The sequence below is a fragment of the Kockovaella imperatae genome (assembly GCF_002102565.1).
Source record: "Kockovaella imperatae strain NRRL Y-17943 chromosome Unknown BD324scaffold_5, whole genome shotgun sequence".
Classification (NCBI taxonomy): domain Eukaryota; kingdom Fungi; phylum Basidiomycota; class Tremellomycetes; order Tremellales; family Cuniculitremaceae; genus Kockovaella; species Kockovaella imperatae.
Genome location: NW_019028945.1, coordinates 759,580 through 776,363, shown reverse-complemented (window position 1 = coordinate 776,363; position 16,784 = coordinate 759,580). Strand labels below are relative to the sequence as shown.

Genomic DNA, 16,784 nt, shown 5'->3' with positions numbered 1-16,784 from the left:
ATCCGGCACAAGACCCTCTCAGCGTACTATCCTTACGTGTACAACCTGCTTGACTTGATCAAGGCCAATCTCTCGACAGAGACATGCATACAGCGACCGAACGATCCAGAGGAATTCGAGGAACTTCTATCTGGGACCATTTGTACCTCCTTGACTACTTTGGAATTCTCCATCCAGTCTGATCTGACCTACAAGGGCACACAACAAGAGGCGATATCGAGAATCGTCCAAGCCTTGGGAGATAGTAGATACGGTGGAGCGAAAAACGTGTTGCTTTTCAGAGAGCGGGTGAGCTCGATCGACATTTAGATCTCCCCTTTAGAAGTTCTCATCCCGGTCTCAGAGTCTTCCTGATCCCCCAGTGACGCTTGCAAATGGTCGACCAATCCAGGTGCAGTTTGCTAATACCGCCTTCCTACGCTCCCTGCCATGGCGGATCTTGCGATCGAGGTGAGAGGGGTCCGAGCGTCACCTGGGAGCAGATGTCTGATGATGTGTAGAATTGGGGATCAATTGTTTCAACAAATCCTACTTCAAGTCTCCTTGTTCACTCAACTGGAAAACAATTGCTTGATCCAAATCTCGGGTTTTCCAATCCATGATCTTAATGAACGATCTCGACCTGAGGTGCCAAACTCAGTCCTTGGCAAACGGGCTCGAAGGAGCGACCCAGCAGAGGGAAGGAGACGGCGCAGGGTTCGTCAAAGGTTGGGCAGTGGCTTTGATGCCCTCGACGGCAAGAACAAGCGGCAGTCATCCGCCGAAGAGTGGTCAGCTCTGCCTCTCACAATGATGAGTAAAGCTGACATAGGTCAGTCCCGCTAGCCGTTGCATTGCCCGTCACATAATGTTCTACGGACAGCCTTTACGTCGTAAAGACGGCAAAATACTGCACGGCCTACACCCTAAACGTGAGCTGCGGAAGACAGGGAAATCATGAGCTGAGACACACAGACATACTCAACTACTCTGTTGAGTTAGCTGAGAGCGGTTCAGAAGACAAAGCGCTCGATGTCTTGACAAGAGACGTGTTTCCACATCTCGCCAAGTGCCGGGCAGACGCTCCGGAAACATCTAATGCGGGCCTTAGATTCTCTCAGATACAAGGTGTTCTCAAGGAGATGATAGCGAGGCATCGCGCTGCAGACTACGGACGAGTCGTTCGGCGATTTGTAGCTCTTGCAGTGAGCTATCGCATCGTTTTCTCCTTTCCACCCGGGCTCATCTCACACTGCGCACAGAGGGACACCACAGGCGACGATGAGCTTCAGCCCGTTTCACATTCTGTGGTATGTGCCCGTTCTCGATTTCGTCTACGGTGCTGATCGCTCTGTCCAGGTGGGAAGATGTATATGCACCATCTTCAAGAGTATCGTGTCGCCAGCTATGGCTGGGAGTGAGCATAATCTCCAAATCCTGATCCAAAGTCAGGTCCAGCATTTGCACCGATGAGGCACTGGCTGATAATCTTATAGAATCGCGGCGGCTCATCGAAGCCAAGCATTTCGAGCCATTGAGCCTCCACTATATCATGCAGGGCCTGCGTATAGAAGACGTAGCCTGGTTGAAGGTCTGTGTGGGCAAATCGAATCGGGACGATGCCATCAAGCGACGACAAATATTTGAGGATTTCGTATTTTGGCTCTTCAACTCGTTCCTGGTCCCCTTGATCAGGGTGTGTCGACCTTCGGAGGCTCACCAGGATCATACTGACGTATACCTTCAGAACTCGTTCTATGTGACTGAGACTGCTGAGACGAGGTACCAGACTGTGTACTACGATCACGATGATTGGCGACGCCATACGAAACCCCACATGAAGGAGCTTCAGCAGACTCTGCTCAAGCCTTTGACAATGGTGAGTTGACCATCGCGACTCAGGCAGAGAATCTCATCTTATGCCGTCTTATGCCAGTACGAGAAACGGACAGCGATTCAAAATCCTCTCGGCATCTCTGCTGTGAGACTCGTACCCAAACCTCGAGGCTTCAGGCCCATAGTCAACCTCGGTCGACGGATCATATCGACCAGTGCCGCCCTGGCGAAAGGGAAGAAGCAGACTGCGAATGAGCTATTGACGGATCTGCATCACGTCTTGACTGTAGAGAAGGTACGGGCATACACATTTAGACTTGGCTGAATGCTGTGTAGAATCGCGACCCAGAGACACTTGGCTCGTCTCTTCTTGGCACGAGCGAGATATTCTCACCACTTGCTACCCTCAAGTCGGACCTAGTGAGAAAGCATGGCAAAATGTGAGTGGATCGCACATGGCAATCCGACGCTGATATATGGACAGACCCCGACTTTACTTCGTTAAGATGGACATCAAAGCCGCTTTCGATACTATCGACCAAGATCGAATGCTTGAGATTGTCTCGAACTTGCTGGACCAAGTGAGCTGAAGGATGGCGTTGAGGTCTCATCAGCTAACAGCAGCAGGATTATGACTACTGTTTGGTCATGTACAGCCTGCTTCTGCCTCCGGCTTCCAAAGCCTCAAGCAAGATGTCTAGAAAGCTGTTCAAGGTTCGAGCGGCTTTAGATGGTCAGCTATTTGACTCAGGCAATTGGTAGAAAGCTGATGTGGACAGACGGATCTGCATCGTTCTCGACAGTAGCGGAGGGCATCATCAAACCCCTACGAAACGCTGTCATGGTGGATTTAGTGAGTCTTGCGTCTTGAGGTCTCGGCGACCGGGCTGAGAGACCCAGGCCCGACGGCGACAAGTCACTAGAGAGGCATGCATGGCACTGTTGCGCCTGCACCTGAAGAGCAACGTGTGGGAGGTGAGTCGGCAGTCCAGGGCAACAACCTTACATCTCGTAGCTTGGAGGCCAGCTTTTCCGCCAGAGTCGGGGCATACCACAGGGCTCCAAGCTCAGTAGTCTGCTTTGTTCTCTATGCTATGCGGCACTTGAGAAGCAGTATCTCAGCTATGTGCATCAGCCAGGCTCGGTGAGTCCATCCATTGCAAGGAGCCATCAATTTACGAGTATCTCCAGCGTCTCTTACGTTACATCGACGACTTCTTGTTCATCTCGGATGATTATCACCTCGCACGACGCTTCGTGTCGACCATGTCCAAAGGCTTCCCAGAGTACGGAGCGTTCGTATCGCCTGGGAAGACACTGGTCAACTTTGAATGTGCTCTGGGTAATGCGACAGCCCCAGTGTGCCCTATCGACGCCTCGGGATCCGCGCGTGAGCCGGCTATTTGCTAGAGCATCAAGCAAGCTGACTGGATGATAGATTTCCCGTACTGCGGCTTCTCGATTGATACGAAGACCTTGGGCCTGAGTATGGATTATGTCAGAGTCCTCGCGGGACGTGAGCGCCTGTCCACCGTTTGAAGCTTACTCTGCCTCAGCGGTCGAGCAGTCCTTTGCTTTGCGTTTCACGCGGCGGAAGGGAAGCTCTTTCGTAGGTTGGTTTAGCAGGTGAGTCCACGTCGTAAACTGTATCATGCTGATGTGTCAGGCAACTTGAAAATCGGAATCATGTAGCATATGTGAGTTGCCCACAATGCCCTGTAGCTATGAGAGCTCATTTGTCGCTAGCTCGATACCACCCATAATGATCTGCAGACCGTGTGTTTCAACATCTACCTCAATTTTGCAATGACAGCGATGAAGATTCCTTATTATTTTGGTCAGGCTCTGGCGCCAGCTCAATCTCGAAAAGTCTTTGGTGGGGTAAAAGTGTGACTTTATGCCTTGACGCTGACTCGACCATGATCGCAAGAATCCATATGCTTAGCGGTGGACTACACCTACGTTGCTGGACGAGGTCGAGTCCAGCATCTCAATCGGGCTGAATGTACCGATCACTACGGCGTCAAGAAGCGTCATTTCGTTTAGTCAGCTAAACGTTTTGCCTTGTACCAAGTGAGCTGACACGACGCAGTCTCGCCAAATCTGCCGTGTTGGCTGTCCTTGCTCAGAAGATATCGTTGTTCAAGGATGTTGTACATCTTCTCAAGGCTGACTTGAGTGGGAGAGAGTACCGGGCATTGGCACATAGGTTTGAGAGTGTAAATCAGCGAGCGGCATTAGCGCTGAAGGCGGCGAGGTACTAGATTGAGCAGTGTCTGGAATCAGCCTCATCACGAGCTCTCAAGCGCCTCGTCGTAGGCCACATTATCCATGCAGCATCGTACAAACTCCTAGCCATCTCCACCTGCCCAAAGCGACCAGACACTCCTTAGATGGTAGTCTCGTCTGGAAAATCACCATGTCAGCGCACCACCCTGTATGACCTCGCCTGATGGACTCACATGGTTGGACGGTCAAAGTCTGAGGAACATTGTTCTTGATGCTGACGACTCTGCTTTCACGGGGCATGACGGGTTGACGTTTGAGTTGAACGGTCTCTCCCTTCTCCTTTGCCTCCTTCTTCTTTTGAGCGTTGGATTTGACTCTGTCCAAGAATTCTTTTCGGCATTTAGAGTGTCGGACGTGCTCGACTCGGACGTTGACTCGTTTCTCAAGGTATCGTCCATTGACGACTTTGTAAACGATCACACCGACTGCACGGGGAGTAACGTTGTAGACGATACCGGTTTTTCCGTGGTAGACTAGAGAAAAGGGACAAAGCGAGCGTTAGCGAGCGAGATCTTGGGGAGCCTTTCGCAAAGGGGGGAGGGGAAGTAGTGGATTTTGGAGGAATAGTAGTTGAGGTTTTGACTGCAAGCAGGAAACTTGGGGATAGGAATAAGGTCGCAGGAGATAGGATCGAAATGAGCATGTCTGGCACATGACCCGCTTCGCCTGACTGGTTGGCCGCAATATCTGCCCTGCCTGTCCCACTCCATCCATCCAGGATATCTCCTCCTTATTTCTTCCCTCTCCATCACCCCCCTTCTACCTATTCGCTCCGTTCTTCCCTTGCAACTTACATTTGTGAGGAAGACCTTTCTGCTCCGAAGCGTTGGCCTTGATATCGACGATATCTCCGACTCGGTAGTCCACCAAGAAAGTAGCCATAGAAGGCATTCCATGGTCTGCGAATCAAATCGAAATCATCAGCGACCAAATCCTCCTTCCAATCCATCCATTCGAAGCCAGAACCCACCCTTGATGTTCTTCCTGAACATGTGACGCGTTCGCGCCCTGATACCGAAAGAGTGAGGCATGGTGAGATGTTGTTTACTCTCTTGTTGTCGAACGAACGAAAGAGATAGTGAGCTGTCGACAACGACTAAGGATGCAGCAGCAGCTTTTGCTGAAGAATAGGTGGGTACGGAATCAAATCTTTGGACCCCTTGCGTGTAATTGGCGAGAAAAAGGTATCGGATTTAATCCTAAACGCCGACAATCTCGCCACAGCCAAACCAGTGCCACATTCTTATATCGCCGATACAGCCAACGATGCCCATTGTACAGTAACGCCGATCCACCCCTTTCCCCCCGCCCGTTTTCAATCCCGGGTGGACAGAGCCAAGGACCTTTACAGAGCGAGTTTGAAAGTCTCGAAAGGTTTTTTCCTCTTCAACCATCTAGTCATCGTGAGTCGCAGCTCTTTGAAGAAAGGGCCAACACTGGGTCCAACGAGATAGCATTGCTGACGTTGTATCTGTCTCTGCTCCTTGTCCTCTTCCTGCTTGTGTCTCTATCGCTCCCGCTCTCGCTTCTCTCCGACACATTTCATCCAATCACCTTTTCATCACCAGATGACCACCGGTGTCGCTAGGAAATACTCCAAGACCTACAAGGTCCCAAAGAGGCCTTATGAGGCTGCTCGACTCGACATGGAGCTCAAGGTGAGTTTGAATGGACGTTTGCAATCCAAGTGGGGCAAAGGCAGCATCAGGCTCGTGAGAGAAGGAGGACAGTCAATATATCATTGGCGACATTTTTGACACTAGCATCATACGAGGATTTTTTTTTGGGCGGGCGGAGAACGAACCAGGGACAACTTGTGCTGACGCTTCTTACAGCTCGCTGGAGAGTACGGTCTCCGAAACAAGCGAGAGATCTGGCGTATCTTCTTGACCCTTTCCAAAGTGAGCATGGTGTCTTTTGCCTTTTGCACTGCGGATGTCCAGGCGCGCTGACACTGGCTATGACAAACAGATTCGACGAGCTGCTCGTGAACTCCTCAAGCTCGAGGAAAAGGACCCCAAGCGTCTTTTCGAAGGAAACGCTCTCATTCGACGATTGGTCCGAATCGGTGTGCTCACCGATGACCGAATGAGACTCGATTACGTCTTGGCCTTGAAGCCTGAAGACTTCTTGGAGAGGAGATTGCAGACTCAGGTGTTCAAGTTGGGGTAAGTTGCTGCTGGTGTCTCAAACCGCCAATGCCATCTTCACTCCATACTGACTTCTTCCCCCTCCTGCAGTCTCGCCAAGTCTGTTCACCACGCTCGTGTCCTCATCAGACAACGACACATCACCGTCGGAAAGCAAGTCGTCAACGTTCCTTCCTTCGTCGTCCGACTCGACTCCCAAAAGTGAGTCTGGCCTCAAATCTCTCTCTCTCTCTCTTTCTTGCAACTCACGTGCTGACATTTCCTTTCCCTCCTCTTCAGACACATCAACTTCTCCAACCAGAGTCCATTTGGAGGTGGACGAGCTGGACGAGTCAAGAGAAAGAGGGCAAAGGCTGCCGAGGGTGGCGATGCTGGTGAGGAGGAAGAGGACGACGAGTAAAGGACGTAGATGTAGATGTGTACATGTGCGTTCTGAGCGGTCCGTCCGGCTTCCTACTTGCGTTCGTGTCAGTCGCGAATGCATACGGGTGATTTACGACGTTTGTTTGCGGGAAAGGTTGAGGATTGAAGCTAGGTGCAAAGCGCATGGAATTGCGCACATAAAGGCTGTTCTAGGATGTGGAGGCATCAAGGGACTGTCTGCACTAGGCCACTGCCAGCTGGCTCGGGTGAGTCAATCCCAAGAGATACCTGAGACCCATGAGCGACCGAAACTACGTGAATAATCCGTGAATGGAAAAGATGTCGTCTCGCACGAGATCACCCAAATTGCAACGCACAAGAGCACGACGCATCACTTCATCTCATAAACGTATCTACTACTCGACTTCCGACTCTGACGACTTGGCGACGACGACTGACGACTGTACTTTTGGCACGATATGATGAAAAGATTATATGACGATGAAGATGATACAACGGTGAGGTGTTGGATGTTGGGAATGTGGGGGGGAGAAGAGTCAAACAATGTGAGGCATCAAAAGTGAAAAAAGAGGGGTGAGACTTGAGTAATCTGGCGACGAGGGAGACTGGTGATCGACAGACGGTGTTGATCTGATGGCCTGTGTGTGTGGGTATTGTGGATCGTGATGGAACATTTGATGAGACGGGATTGAGACGAGAACTGAAAGAACTGAAAGAGATAAAAGGACGGTGCTCAAGTCACAGACTAGGCAGCGGCTCCAGGGCACTCGGCAGCAATGTGACCGGGCTGTCCACAAGAGTAGCACTGAGCGGTCGTCAGTCGATGACGGATAAAAGCTGGCCAAAGCTCGACTCACGTTTCGGCCTTGCTCAGAAGGGCATTCTCGAGAGAGGTGACCTTCCTGTCCGCAGTTCTGGCAAAGCCGCATCAGCGTTGATGACTGAGGATAGCGTAAAAAGCAATCACTCACGTAGCACTTTCGGGCCTGGCCGTATCCGCCACCCTGTCGCATTCCTTGTTGTTGACCTCCGGAGGGGCATTCTCGAGAGATGTGACCGACTCCACCACAGCTCTGAATACAACACATGAGCTTCGCATTGCTTGGGAGTAATCAATGGCTCACGTAGCATGTCATGCTGCTGTTTCGGCCTCCGTAACCACCACCTTGTCCGCCGAAACCGTAGTTTCGGCCTCCACCTCCTTGGTAAGCATCACCACCTTCAGGGCATTGTCGGGCCTGAGAGTCAAGCGCGTGTTAGCAGGAAACATTCGGTCAAGACGTGTAAAGCGAGGCCTTACAATGTGTCCGGGCTTGCCGCACTTGTAGCATTCACCACTGGATGCTCGGGAATATCCACCCTCTCCGTTGTTTTGAGGGCAGGCAGAAGAGATGTGGCCTTCCTCACCGCAGGTGTAGCATGCTCGGGGCTTGGGAGTGGGGCACTAGAACGGGTATCCAGTGAGCGAAACGGGAATTGACTGATCACGACTTTTTCTAACTCACCTCTCGACTCAAATGACCGGATTCTACAGATAGACAGACAACATCAACTTCCAGCTCCCTTCCCTAGACTACACCGCCAAGCGACGAAATGACAAAACTCACGACCACACGAGTAGCAAGTGGGAGACCCAGAGTTGGGGCAGGCAGAGGCCTGGTGGTCGGCTGAGTACGGTATCAGAATTAGATCCTTGTCATCTTTAGCTCGGCCCACTCACGCTGACCACAGTTGAAGCAGTTGCCAGATCTGGCACCTCCGAGGTTAGACTGCATTCTTCCTTCTTGAAAGTTGATTCGAGGGCTTGTACTGAAAAGACGGGCAGAGAGCTAAACAATGGAAAGCGAAGCAGACGATTCACACGAGGAGACAGGGCGGAAGGAACGACGGGATAGGCGCCAGATCAGCATTGTCTTCGCTACGCACACCAAGGCTGACTAACAGGTCGGAAAAGAACGGCTCTAGTAGCGATCTTAAATATCATTCAATAGGTAGGGAAGCAACTCTCGACGACTCTGAGGACTAGGGTTGGTCGTCAGGCTTGTTGAAGGTCACCCCTCACGATGCGAGCTCACTCACGATCAACGAAAGAGTGGTTTGGAGTGGTTTGAAGGCAAAAGGATTCTTGAAAGCAAACTTTTTGCCAGCGAAACATGGAAAAGGTGAACGAGATTCCAGGAAATTTTTTCCCATTTCCCGCTGGTGACCACGTGCTTGTGGCACTGGTCGGAAACATAGTAGGCGGACTTCGCAGCAACACGCGTTGGACCAGTCATGCCACACCGTACATATGAGGAAGTATACATGCTACATTCATAAGAAGTATCTGGGACAAATGTGTCAACAGTAGCAAATCATGGACAGGAAGGTAAAGGATCTCACCTATCCCCAAAGTCACCAAGCCCAGGGATTATGTACGAATGGTTATCTAATCCTTGGTCCACCCACGCAGTGATCTGCTATGTCATCCGCTGATCCAAGGTCAAAGACTTTTTCCAGTACCCACCAATCTCAATTTGGGAAACTTGGAGCACACGTTATGTATACCTTCCGGCGCAGCAATCTGGAGGAGAGTCAGTTTCGCGGTTATGCAAGAGAGAGACACAACTGGCACCTCACCAAGTTCAGGAAGATGATTCTCTCCTCTTTCACGCCGTGTGATAAAAGCACCTCGATAGCCTTCATACATGATCCACCGGTCGCTGATTCGGTACCACAATTAGCTGATCTTTCCAATAGGAAAGGCATAGTCCCACTCACCCAGCATCGGGTCGAGTAAGAGGACATAACGCTCTGAGATATCGTCTGGAAGTTTGGCGTACTGTGAGATGTGAGCTGAATGCCCACATACTGGGTTGACCCACAAATAACTTTGGCTGAACAGTCTCTTCGTCCTGGAGAGCGTGTCATTTAATGATCGTCCTTAGATCTTCTGAACTCACCCGCTGTATCAAGATCTGTAGATAAGGCGGCTGCTCAGTCGCTTGTTCCCCATACACATAGTCACGTACCTTTCCTATCCGTACTGAGGGAGTCTCATTAGCGTTACGTGCCAAAGCTTGGTCGTCGCCAAACTCAAGCTCACCTGATCGGCAACAATCCCTCAGACCAGCTTCCATCGCCTCGTACCAATCAGCCTGATAAAGTCTGATACCTCACCTCTCCAGCTGAGCGGCGCAACGACGTTAAGCTAGACTAGAATGCTCATTCCGCTTCACCCACCTCGCATGATGGATACTCCGCATATCCTGCCCTGGAACGACACTCCTTCGTAATCTGCTCCCACGGGCGTTTTCACTGTTTTCGGTACGACAGGGAGGTGATTGAGACCTGAACGAGGGTGAGTGGGTGATCAAGCGTCTGAATCTGATATAGGTCTCCTGATCCATGCCATGGAGCGTTCCAGACAGATAACACGAGACAAACCGCTCACCCTCTTCAACGAGCAGCCGAATGATCCTATCGGAAGTACTTTGATTCATCAGCTCGCTCGCTGTTTGTCCGTCTTGCATTTGCACACCCGACTTACAACACAAAGTCTCCCCTGATAGTATTGTCAGCATCTGGTTCAACGCATCTAGACAGACTCCAGCGCCGCTCGCTCGCTCGCTCGCGTGCCCCATGACGTACCGCTGAGTCTTTTCATCCCGGATGATAGTGAGCAAAGCTTGGAGCTGCAAAGTAGGCGGTAGAACCATTGCTCCGTCCGGAAGCGATGGTCTGTGAGTACTGATAGTAGGCGTGGACATATTGGACAAAAGGTGTATGGTAGAGGAACCACTCTTACTTTCCGATTCCACCATAGTTCTCAATTCACTTGGCGGACTCAGAGCTTTGTTTCAGATATGTCATGACGTGGGCTTTCGTTTCATTATCAATGATGAATGAATGTTGCTATGAGCTCTCGGCCGAGACGGTGTAGTCACGTGATGTATCAGTCTTCCCACGCCTCACCACGTTTTCGGATCTGTCCGATTCCTATCTCGGGGTAATAACTGGGTGGGTGACTCATGGGCGCCGCAATTTTTATAGCTTGGGATTGATCATCGAGGTCTATTGGTCGTGGCTATATTCATCCTTGTATCATCATTTGGAACCACTTGGGGCACGAAGTTCGCGCACGATACATGTGTCAATCCCTGTCGGAATATACAATCACCTATATCTAGACACATCTCAGAAGCATTCATAATAATATGGCCCCAAATCGCCGCATCGAGGACTCATCGGCCGAGCCATTTCCAAGTGATCTCTCAGAGACGGCACCGGTATATGGGGATGAAGAAAAGGGCTTTGGTGATTCTCGCGAGGGATCCCGACGAGCTGGCTCATCCGGATCATTGCACAAGGATGAATCGAGTCCTGATGGTATTTCCGGAAGCAAAGAAGAGAGACGATCGGGTAGAGGGAAAGAGAGAGCCAAGCATGGTAAAGGTTTGACAGAGGGAGATCAAGGTGAGGGAGGGGATTGTTCGGCGGATGTCTCTACGTTGAATGATTGAAGCTAACTGATGGAATGTCAGATGTGGAGGATCTACCAGATAACAATCTCGTGCTGGTCATGCCAGCGTGAGTGGCGTGCGCTTGCTCACATATAATAGTGGAGAGCTAATCCACACGCATCCAGTATCGGTCTAGTCCTCTTCCTCGCTGCGTTGGATATGTCGGTAAGGCTGCGAACAGGGACTCTCAGACGCATTTTGTTGATGCACGCCCCTAGATCGTCGCGACGGCCTTGCCCACCATCGCGGAAGACCTTCACGCCAGTCCATCAGAGTATGCCTGGGTCGGAACTGTAAGCCTTTGCCACGCTTTTTCTCCACTGCCACCACTGCCAAGACAAACGACGTATCTGACACTCGCCAAAATCACAGTCATACACACTCGCCATGACGCTTCAAACACCTATCAACGGTCGTGTTTCCGACATCATAGGTCGTAAGCCTTTGGTCTACGCTGCCATTGTCATTTTCTTGGTCTTCTCTGCTTTATGTGGTGCAGCGAAAAACATGACCTGGTTAATCACGGCGAGAGCATTCCAAGGTCTGGGTGGAGGTTCAATCATCAGCATGAGGTGGGTTCGTTCATGGAAGTCAACGCTGATGAATCGCAGTAACATTCTCGTATCGGATATCGTACCTCTACACCAACGGCCTCTGTACCAAGGCTGGCTAGGTGGGACATGGGGCATTGCCTCTGTCTTAGGTCCGATTCTTGGTGGTCTGCTCACGACGAAAGCATCTTGGAGATGGACCTTTTACATCAACTTGCCCACTTGCGGGATCGCTCTGGTCCTGTTGATTTTCACGCTCAAATTGAATCCAACTAAGAAACTCACATTTTCTCAACTCAAACAGACTTTTGACTTTCTCGGATTGTAAGTGTAGCCCTCCATTTCATTCAGCTCGAAAGTCTCACTAAACCGCTTCTCAGACTTCTCATCATGTCTGGCGGAGCCATCCTCATCGTTGGATTCGCCCAAGCTGCCGACTACGGATTCGATCAGCCTTCCTCCTACGCTCTGATCATCGTCGGTGTGATCCTCCTTGCCGGTGCGATCGTCAACTTTTTGACTACCAAACGGAACGCCATTATCCCCGCTAGAATCTTTAAGAATCGAACGACATTTTTCTTCCTCACTGGATCCATGTTACAGGCTGTAGCGTTCCTCCCGGCGAATTATCTCTTGCCGCAATTGTTCCAGGGTGTCAGAGGTTCAGACGCTCTTCAATCAGGCATTGAGCTCTTACCTTTTGCTTGTACCGTCGCGTGGTCAACGGTCGTTGGTGAGTCAGCTCTTGCCTCTCCCACCTGTCATCTCTCCCTAATCATTCGACCATGTCCAGCTGGCCAGATCAATACTCGATTACGCATTGTCAGACCTGTCGCTTGGTTCGGGTACGGTCTCGCAGCTATTGGATTTGGCATGTTTTACAGATTTTATCGATACCCGTTCTCAGAGTCCCTTCAGCTTGGTCTAGAGGTGAGTTAGAGACGCAGACGTTCTCCATTGTGTGCACACTGTTGATCCTCACTCCCTAGGCCATCGTTGGGGTTGGAATCGGCTTATCTCTCGCTGTACCCATCATTATCCTCCAAGCTGCGATGCCTCTCAAGGAAATGGCAGCGGCGACGAGTGCCTGGAGTCTCAGTCGATCTCTAGGAGGAAGTATAGGTAGGTTCCTTCGGTTTCTGGCATCGATTGTCCAATCGTCGTGACTGTATCTGAAGCACTCTCCGTTCCCCCTCCTTCAGGTCTCGCGGTGTTCACCGCTGTACTCAATAGCGAGCTTCGAAGCCGATTCGCCAAGATTCCAGGATACGGAACAGAATTTCAAGTCCCAGAATCTATATCGGGCTACAAAGCCTTGCATGACCTCCCAAATGGACCGACAAAAGATGCCGTCCTTGGTGCATTTGCAGATTCCCTAGGGACATGTTGGTTGATCGATATGGGTTTGTTATTGGCAGCTTTGCTGGTGAGTATGTGGACAAAACCCCAAACGGCTTCCGTCACTGTCTAGGATCATGTTTCTGGACTGACTAGGACAAATTCTATTAGATGACATTATGGACTCGCTCGTATTCTCTCAACAGGGCCCAAGGTCAAAAAGCCCCAGCCAGGACTCCGACCACCGAGGATCAGGCGGTGGCCAGCGAAGAAGGACAAGATGCTGAAGACGCTAATGCTTCAGAAGGCACGCAGAAGGATCAGGAAAAAGTCCAGAGTGCTCCTGCTTCCGCCACTCTTGAGCCGACGAAGAGAGATCGCAAGACCTCCTCTGTCTCTGAAGCGAGAGGAGGTATCGGAACGCCTCTAAGCGAGCGAACGGCAGTGGAATCGACGTGAAAGAATCTCTCACGTTCTGCTCTTTTCCATCAACAAAGATACTTTGGGTCGTTCATACCGTCCAGTACGAGGCTCTCTCATATCTCTCTGCATGTATCCATTAGTGCCACTGCCCGCGAATGCTCTTCCCAAGAGACAGAACAATGCATGGGGTCTAATAAAACCTGTAGGGTAGCAGAATTCTCATAAACAAGCGGGGTGAAGGGCGGCTGGAGACGGCGACAGAGAGAAGGCATGACACTCGTCTATGTGGGGTGGATGGTGGTAAGGAGAGGTGGGCTTTTGGGAGATGAGACGTTCTCAAAAACATGGTAGTTCTTCGCGTTCTTCTTCTTTCTGGGATCTTCTTTCTTTTTTCTTCTCGTCAACACTCATATGTAAGCAGATAGAAAATGTCCCAAGGTAGCGGATCTAGGAAGACTTGTATACTGGTTGTTCACCCGATCGTCCAGGAGACAAGAGGACAACGGCCTATCAGGCGCCATCAGCACGAGTTCTCCTCCGAGATGGATGGGGGACCCACGTATTTTCCGGAAATCTTCCAACCTGGCTCTTCCTCGTCGAGTCGTTCTCCAACTCCAGATGGGATACCAACCACGACATCCGATTTGATCGTTCTCAAGGAGCAGATAGGTGGCGCTCCGGGCTCTGAAGCAAGAGGTCCAATGGCCATGGGGAATGGCGTGGTGAGAGGGGCGTGACAGTCGTAAGTCAATTTTCGGTGGTTCAAATCTCCCTTGAAGATGACCAAATTGGATTCAGAGAGGTATTGGAAGAGATCGGGTGCTTCAGAGTGGAGGTCCCACTGAGAGGCGCGTCAGACGGGGCCTTCAAGACAAAGACATTACTCACGAAGGTGTATCCAGTGCACCAGAAGGGATGAGCTAAATTCAATAAGCTCGTGTCACTCGTCAAGCTTATCGCACTCACCCTCGTACTTCCACTTGCCCTCCTTCTCGTACTGCTTCCACCTTCGTCCAAGGGTTCTCAAGGACTCCATCTCTTCATCCTTGGCGTCTCCGAAGAGCTGACCATAGGTACAGGAGTTGAGGAGCCTACAAGCCGTCTTAGTAGCCGTCCTGACGAGTCTGGTTCCAACTCACCATTCCCAGTCCTTCTTGGTGACATCACTGACGAACCATGGGAGCTTCTTTCCGTGGAAGATGACCTGAGAGCAGGTTCCGGACTGAATCAACCAGTCGGCGTAGACCAAGTCGCAATACAGCTCGAATCCTGTGCGTGTCAGCTTGGCTTGTTGACGACGTTGCGCTAAAGCTCACCAGCATTATCAAGGACAAAGTCGATTCGGCCATTTTTTATCGTGCTGACGTAGTCGGCAAGCTTGTGCAAGTCGTTTCCGAGAATGTTTTTCTCAGTCGCAGCGAGGTGGTCTCCACCAGTGGACTGAAGCTTCTTGATATCCTCCTCAGTCATGTCGATCAAGAGAGACAAGTCGGTCGAGTTACCCCAGAGACAGACTGAACCTGTCAGACACGTTGCCTTTGAACGACTCACCTTGAGTCAATTCGAGGAAGATGAGCTTGTTCTTCTCCTTGATCTCAGCCTCGGTGAGGTTGGGTCCAAGCACCTGGGGCTCGGAGAATCGCGTAGAGAGCTCAAACACAGCTTGGGAAGATCGAGAGAAAGTGTCACACTTTTGTCGGAAAAAGACGTCTGAACCAAGGGGTTAGTACTTACTATGCTTTGCTTGCTTTATTGGTGACTCACCGTAGTCGACCCAGTAACGACTGAGAGAGAAGCATTCCCTGAGTCTTCGGTACTTGTAAGCCTCGGCAAAGAGCCATGGGGCGTTCATGAAGTCTTTGCCTCGGAAGAACTTGGCGATTTCCTGGTGGTTGTTGAGATGTCAGTGGAAACCCCACTCCCTTCGTGTCAGAGCGACTCGCCTTGTTCCACAGAGGGACATCACCGGCGCCGTCGTCGACGATGAATCTGAGCTTGCTGTTGCCTTGCAAGTCGCCCATGAGGTCTTCCATTCGGTGAACACAGTCGATCAAGTCGGTAATCTTATCTTCATCGTACTCCTGGTTGAGCGTCTTCCAGACATCGTCGATGGCTTTGCCGAGAATGGTAGGGAGTCTGACACCCATGGTGGCCTATAAGTTGGGGCATAGGGAATGGATGGCATGGGAAGGGGATTTGGGCGGTGTCGAATGTGGATGGATTGGAATTGTCGGGCAGGGATTAGAACATTCGACCGTCAGCATCTGTTTCAGGCACAAGGGAATCTCGCAGCAAGGTACAACAGATTAGATAGGAGAATATCAATCACTCACATGAGCGAAAGAGTACTCGTGGTATCCACGGTCTGTCCCAAGGAGGTCAGCGGCATTTCACCAGGGGTCCACGCCCCCTCCTCAGAGCCAACTTACAAGCTGGCCAAGGCGGTTGGTCTGAAGAAATGACACGTTTGTCAGCAAATTTACAGATATCGAAACGGAGATCGGATACTCGCTAGGGTTGACTCGCGATGGTGTTCGAGGGTATTGCTGTGAAGAAGTGAATCAGCTGAGATGATACAGTGTAGCAGGCCGCGATACTCACGTTCTGGGTCAACTTCATGTCCTGAGGCTTCATCTTAGGAGGCAAGTTGCCCAAATTGAGCTTTTGAAGGAAGATTCAGCTCAGTTTTTGCAGGTCAAGCTACTCACCATAGTCTTTGCGGGTGCTTTTGCACTTGGATGATCGGACGCCATCGTGTCTGAGCGCGGTGTGTATGAGTGAGTGAGTGAGAGTGTCTGATAAGTGTATAGATGAGTCCAGAGACCAACTCGATGTGAGAGGATGAATGGAAAAGAACGAGGGAAAGGGGATGATTATTCACAGAGAACAGGTGTCAGCCTCTAAGCTGCTGCTGGGCGAGATCACAAAGGAAAAAGCTAATCGGAATTCCGGGTAAAATAACGAGGGGGCAGGCTATGACGTAGGAGACCTCAGGGGGCCAGCAACAGGGATGACGTACCTGACGCTGTTTTTCTAATAAGGCGCGATTGGGATTACAAACGTACCTAATGTCAACGTTAATATGAGATCCCACGAGTGACGAATGAGGCGTCGTGGGTTGGAAAGTCTCCCGGCGGGCTTCGAGGCATGAAATAGTGAATGATTCCAGCAGCAGTCGCTCATGTGAATATATAGGCTGTGTGGTCCCTGGGTGGTGGGTGGCAGTGGAGTTTAATGGCAGATCGAGTAGCAGCAAGATCAACGGGATAAAAGGTGTCGCTCGAGATGGCCGAGGATGGGGACAGAGCACCCAAATACTGCCAAGCCGAAGA

General features: G+C 50.9%; 6 protein-coding genes across 6 annotated transcripts; 3 read left to right on the top strand and 3 right to left on the bottom strand.

Annotated features, from left to right (window-relative positions):
* Positions 1–4,125: 4,125 nt before the first annotated feature.
* On the bottom strand, positions 4,126–5,225 carry BD324DRAFT_623580 (60s ribosomal protein l21-a). The gene is made up of 4 exons (XM_022015600.1): positions 5,075–5,225; positions 4,899–5,003; positions 4,278–4,577; positions 4,126–4,221 (listed from the first exon to the last, which is right to left on the bottom strand). The coding sequence occupies exons 1-4, from the start codon at positions 5,133–5,135 to the stop codon at positions 4,205–4,207; spliced, it is 483 nt and encodes a 160-aa protein (XP_021871848.1). The 5' UTR covers positions 5,136–5,225; the 3' UTR covers positions 4,126–4,204.
* On the top strand, positions 5,017–5,961 carry BD324DRAFT_404618 (hypothetical protein). Its single transcript, XM_022012694.1, has one exon. The coding sequence runs from the start codon at positions 5,207–5,209 to the stop codon at positions 5,690–5,692; it is 486 nt and encodes a 161-aa protein (XP_021871847.1). The 5' UTR covers positions 5,017–5,206; the 3' UTR covers positions 5,693–5,961.
* Positions 5,673–6,654, top strand: BD324DRAFT_579125 (40S ribosomal protein S9-A; the record flags this gene model as incomplete). The annotated part of the gene is made up of 5 exons (XM_022013358.1): positions 5,673–5,762; positions 5,940–6,005; positions 6,076–6,272; positions 6,345–6,455; positions 6,534–6,654. The coding sequence occupies 5 exons, from the start codon at positions 5,673–5,675 to the stop codon at positions 6,652–6,654; spliced, it is 585 nt and encodes a 194-aa protein (XP_021871846.1).
* A 2,260-nt stretch (positions 6,655–8,914) lies between these two features.
* On the bottom strand, positions 8,915–10,431 carry BD324DRAFT_623567 (uracil phosphoribosyltransferase-domain-containing protein). The gene is made up of 11 exons (XM_022015599.1): positions 10,269–10,431; positions 10,072–10,109; positions 9,861–9,968; positions 9,724–9,750; positions 9,581–9,621; positions 9,503–9,532; positions 9,399–9,459; positions 9,258–9,340; positions 9,145–9,201; positions 9,021–9,094; positions 8,915–8,964 (listed from the first exon to the last, which is right to left on the bottom strand). Exons 1-11 carry the CDS (start codon positions 10,385–10,387, stop codon positions 8,952–8,954), a joined length of 651 nt encoding a protein of 216 aa, XP_021871845.1. The 5' UTR covers positions 10,388–10,431; the 3' UTR covers positions 8,915–8,951.
* A 244-nt stretch (positions 10,432–10,675) lies between these two features.
* Positions 10,676–13,621, top strand: BD324DRAFT_623561 (major facilitator superfamily domain-containing protein). The gene is made up of 10 exons (XM_022015598.1): positions 10,676–11,093; positions 11,162–11,207; positions 11,266–11,305; positions 11,359–11,433; positions 11,513–11,712; positions 11,752–12,015; positions 12,072–12,424; positions 12,485–12,621; positions 12,681–12,813; positions 12,894–13,621. Exons 1-10 carry the CDS (start codon positions 10,835–10,837, stop codon positions 13,160–13,162), a joined length of 1,776 nt encoding a protein of 591 aa, XP_021871844.1. The 5' UTR covers positions 10,676–10,834; the 3' UTR covers positions 13,163–13,621.
* BD324DRAFT_623545 (hypothetical protein) lies at positions 13,612–16,513 on the bottom strand. Its single transcript, XM_022015597.1, has 15 exons — positions 16,472–16,513; positions 16,161–16,425; positions 16,054–16,113; positions 15,965–15,998; positions 15,882–15,902; positions 15,786–15,817; positions 15,396–15,605; positions 15,217–15,337; positions 15,004–15,162; positions 14,769–14,966; positions 14,592–14,721; positions 14,419–14,543; positions 14,341–14,372; positions 14,012–14,293; positions 13,612–13,959 (listed from the first exon to the last, which is right to left on the bottom strand). The coding sequence occupies exons 2-15, from the start codon at positions 16,203–16,205 to the stop codon at positions 13,900–13,902; spliced, it is 1,509 nt and encodes a 502-aa protein (XP_021871843.1). The 5' UTR covers positions 16,206–16,425; positions 16,472–16,513; the 3' UTR covers positions 13,612–13,899.
* Between the last annotated feature and the right edge of the window lie 271 nt (positions 16,514–16,784).

Excerpts from the sequence above, each read along its gene's own strand:
- BD324DRAFT_623567 (XM_022015599.1), bottom strand. The coding sequence starts at position 10,387 with ATGTCCACGCCTACTATCAGTACTCACAGACCATCGCTTCCGGACGGA. Across the intron at positions 9,751-9,860 it reads CGGAGTATCCATCATGCGAG|CTGGTCTGAGGGATTGTTGC; the intron begins GTGGGTGAAGCG and ends AGGCGATGGAAG. Across the intron at positions 9,622-9,723 it reads GAGGGATTGTTGCCGATCAG|CGACTGAGCAGCCGCCTTAT; the intron begins GTGAGCTTGAGT and ends ATGGGGAACAAG.
- BD324DRAFT_623545 (XM_022015597.1), bottom strand. The coding sequence starts at position 16,205 with ATGGCGTCCGATCATCCAAGTGCAAAAGCACCCGCAAAGACTATG. Across the intron at positions 16,114-16,160 it reads AAGCACCCGCAAAGACTATG|CTCAATTTGGGCAACTTGCC; the intron begins GTGAGTAGCTTG and ends TTCCTTCAAAAG. Across the intron at positions 14,373-14,418 it reads GGGCAAGTGGAAGTACGAGG|CTCATCCCTTCTGGTGCACT; the intron begins GTGAGTGCGATA and ends TATTGAATTTAG.
- BD324DRAFT_404618 (XM_022012694.1), top strand. The coding sequence starts at position 5,207 with ATGCAGCAGCAGCTTTTGCTGAAGAATAGGTGGGTACGGAATCAAATC.
- BD324DRAFT_623580 (XM_022015600.1), bottom strand. The coding sequence starts at position 5,135 with ATGCCTCACTCTTTCGGTATCAGGGCGCGAACGCGTCACATGTTCAGG. Across the intron at positions 5,004-5,074 it reads GTTCAGGAAGAACATCAAGG|ACCATGGAATGCCTTCTATG; the intron begins GTGGGTTCTGGC and ends TTTGATTCGCAG. Across the intron at positions 4,578-4,898 it reads GAAAGGTCTTCCTCACAAAT|TCTACCACGGAAAAACCGGT; the intron begins GTAAGTTGCAAG and ends CCTTTTCTCTAG.
- BD324DRAFT_623561 (XM_022015598.1), top strand. The coding sequence starts at position 10,835 with ATGGCCCCAAATCGCCGCATCGAGGACTCATCGGCCGAGCCATTTCCA. Across the intron at positions 11,094-11,161 it reads TTTGACAGAGGGAGATCAAG|ATGTGGAGGATCTACCAGAT; the intron begins GTGAGGGAGGGG and ends ATGGAATGTCAG. Across the intron at positions 12,814-12,893 it reads ATCTCTAGGAGGAAGTATAG|GTCTCGCGGTGTTCACCGCT; the intron begins GTAGGTTCCTTC and ends CCCCTCCTTCAG.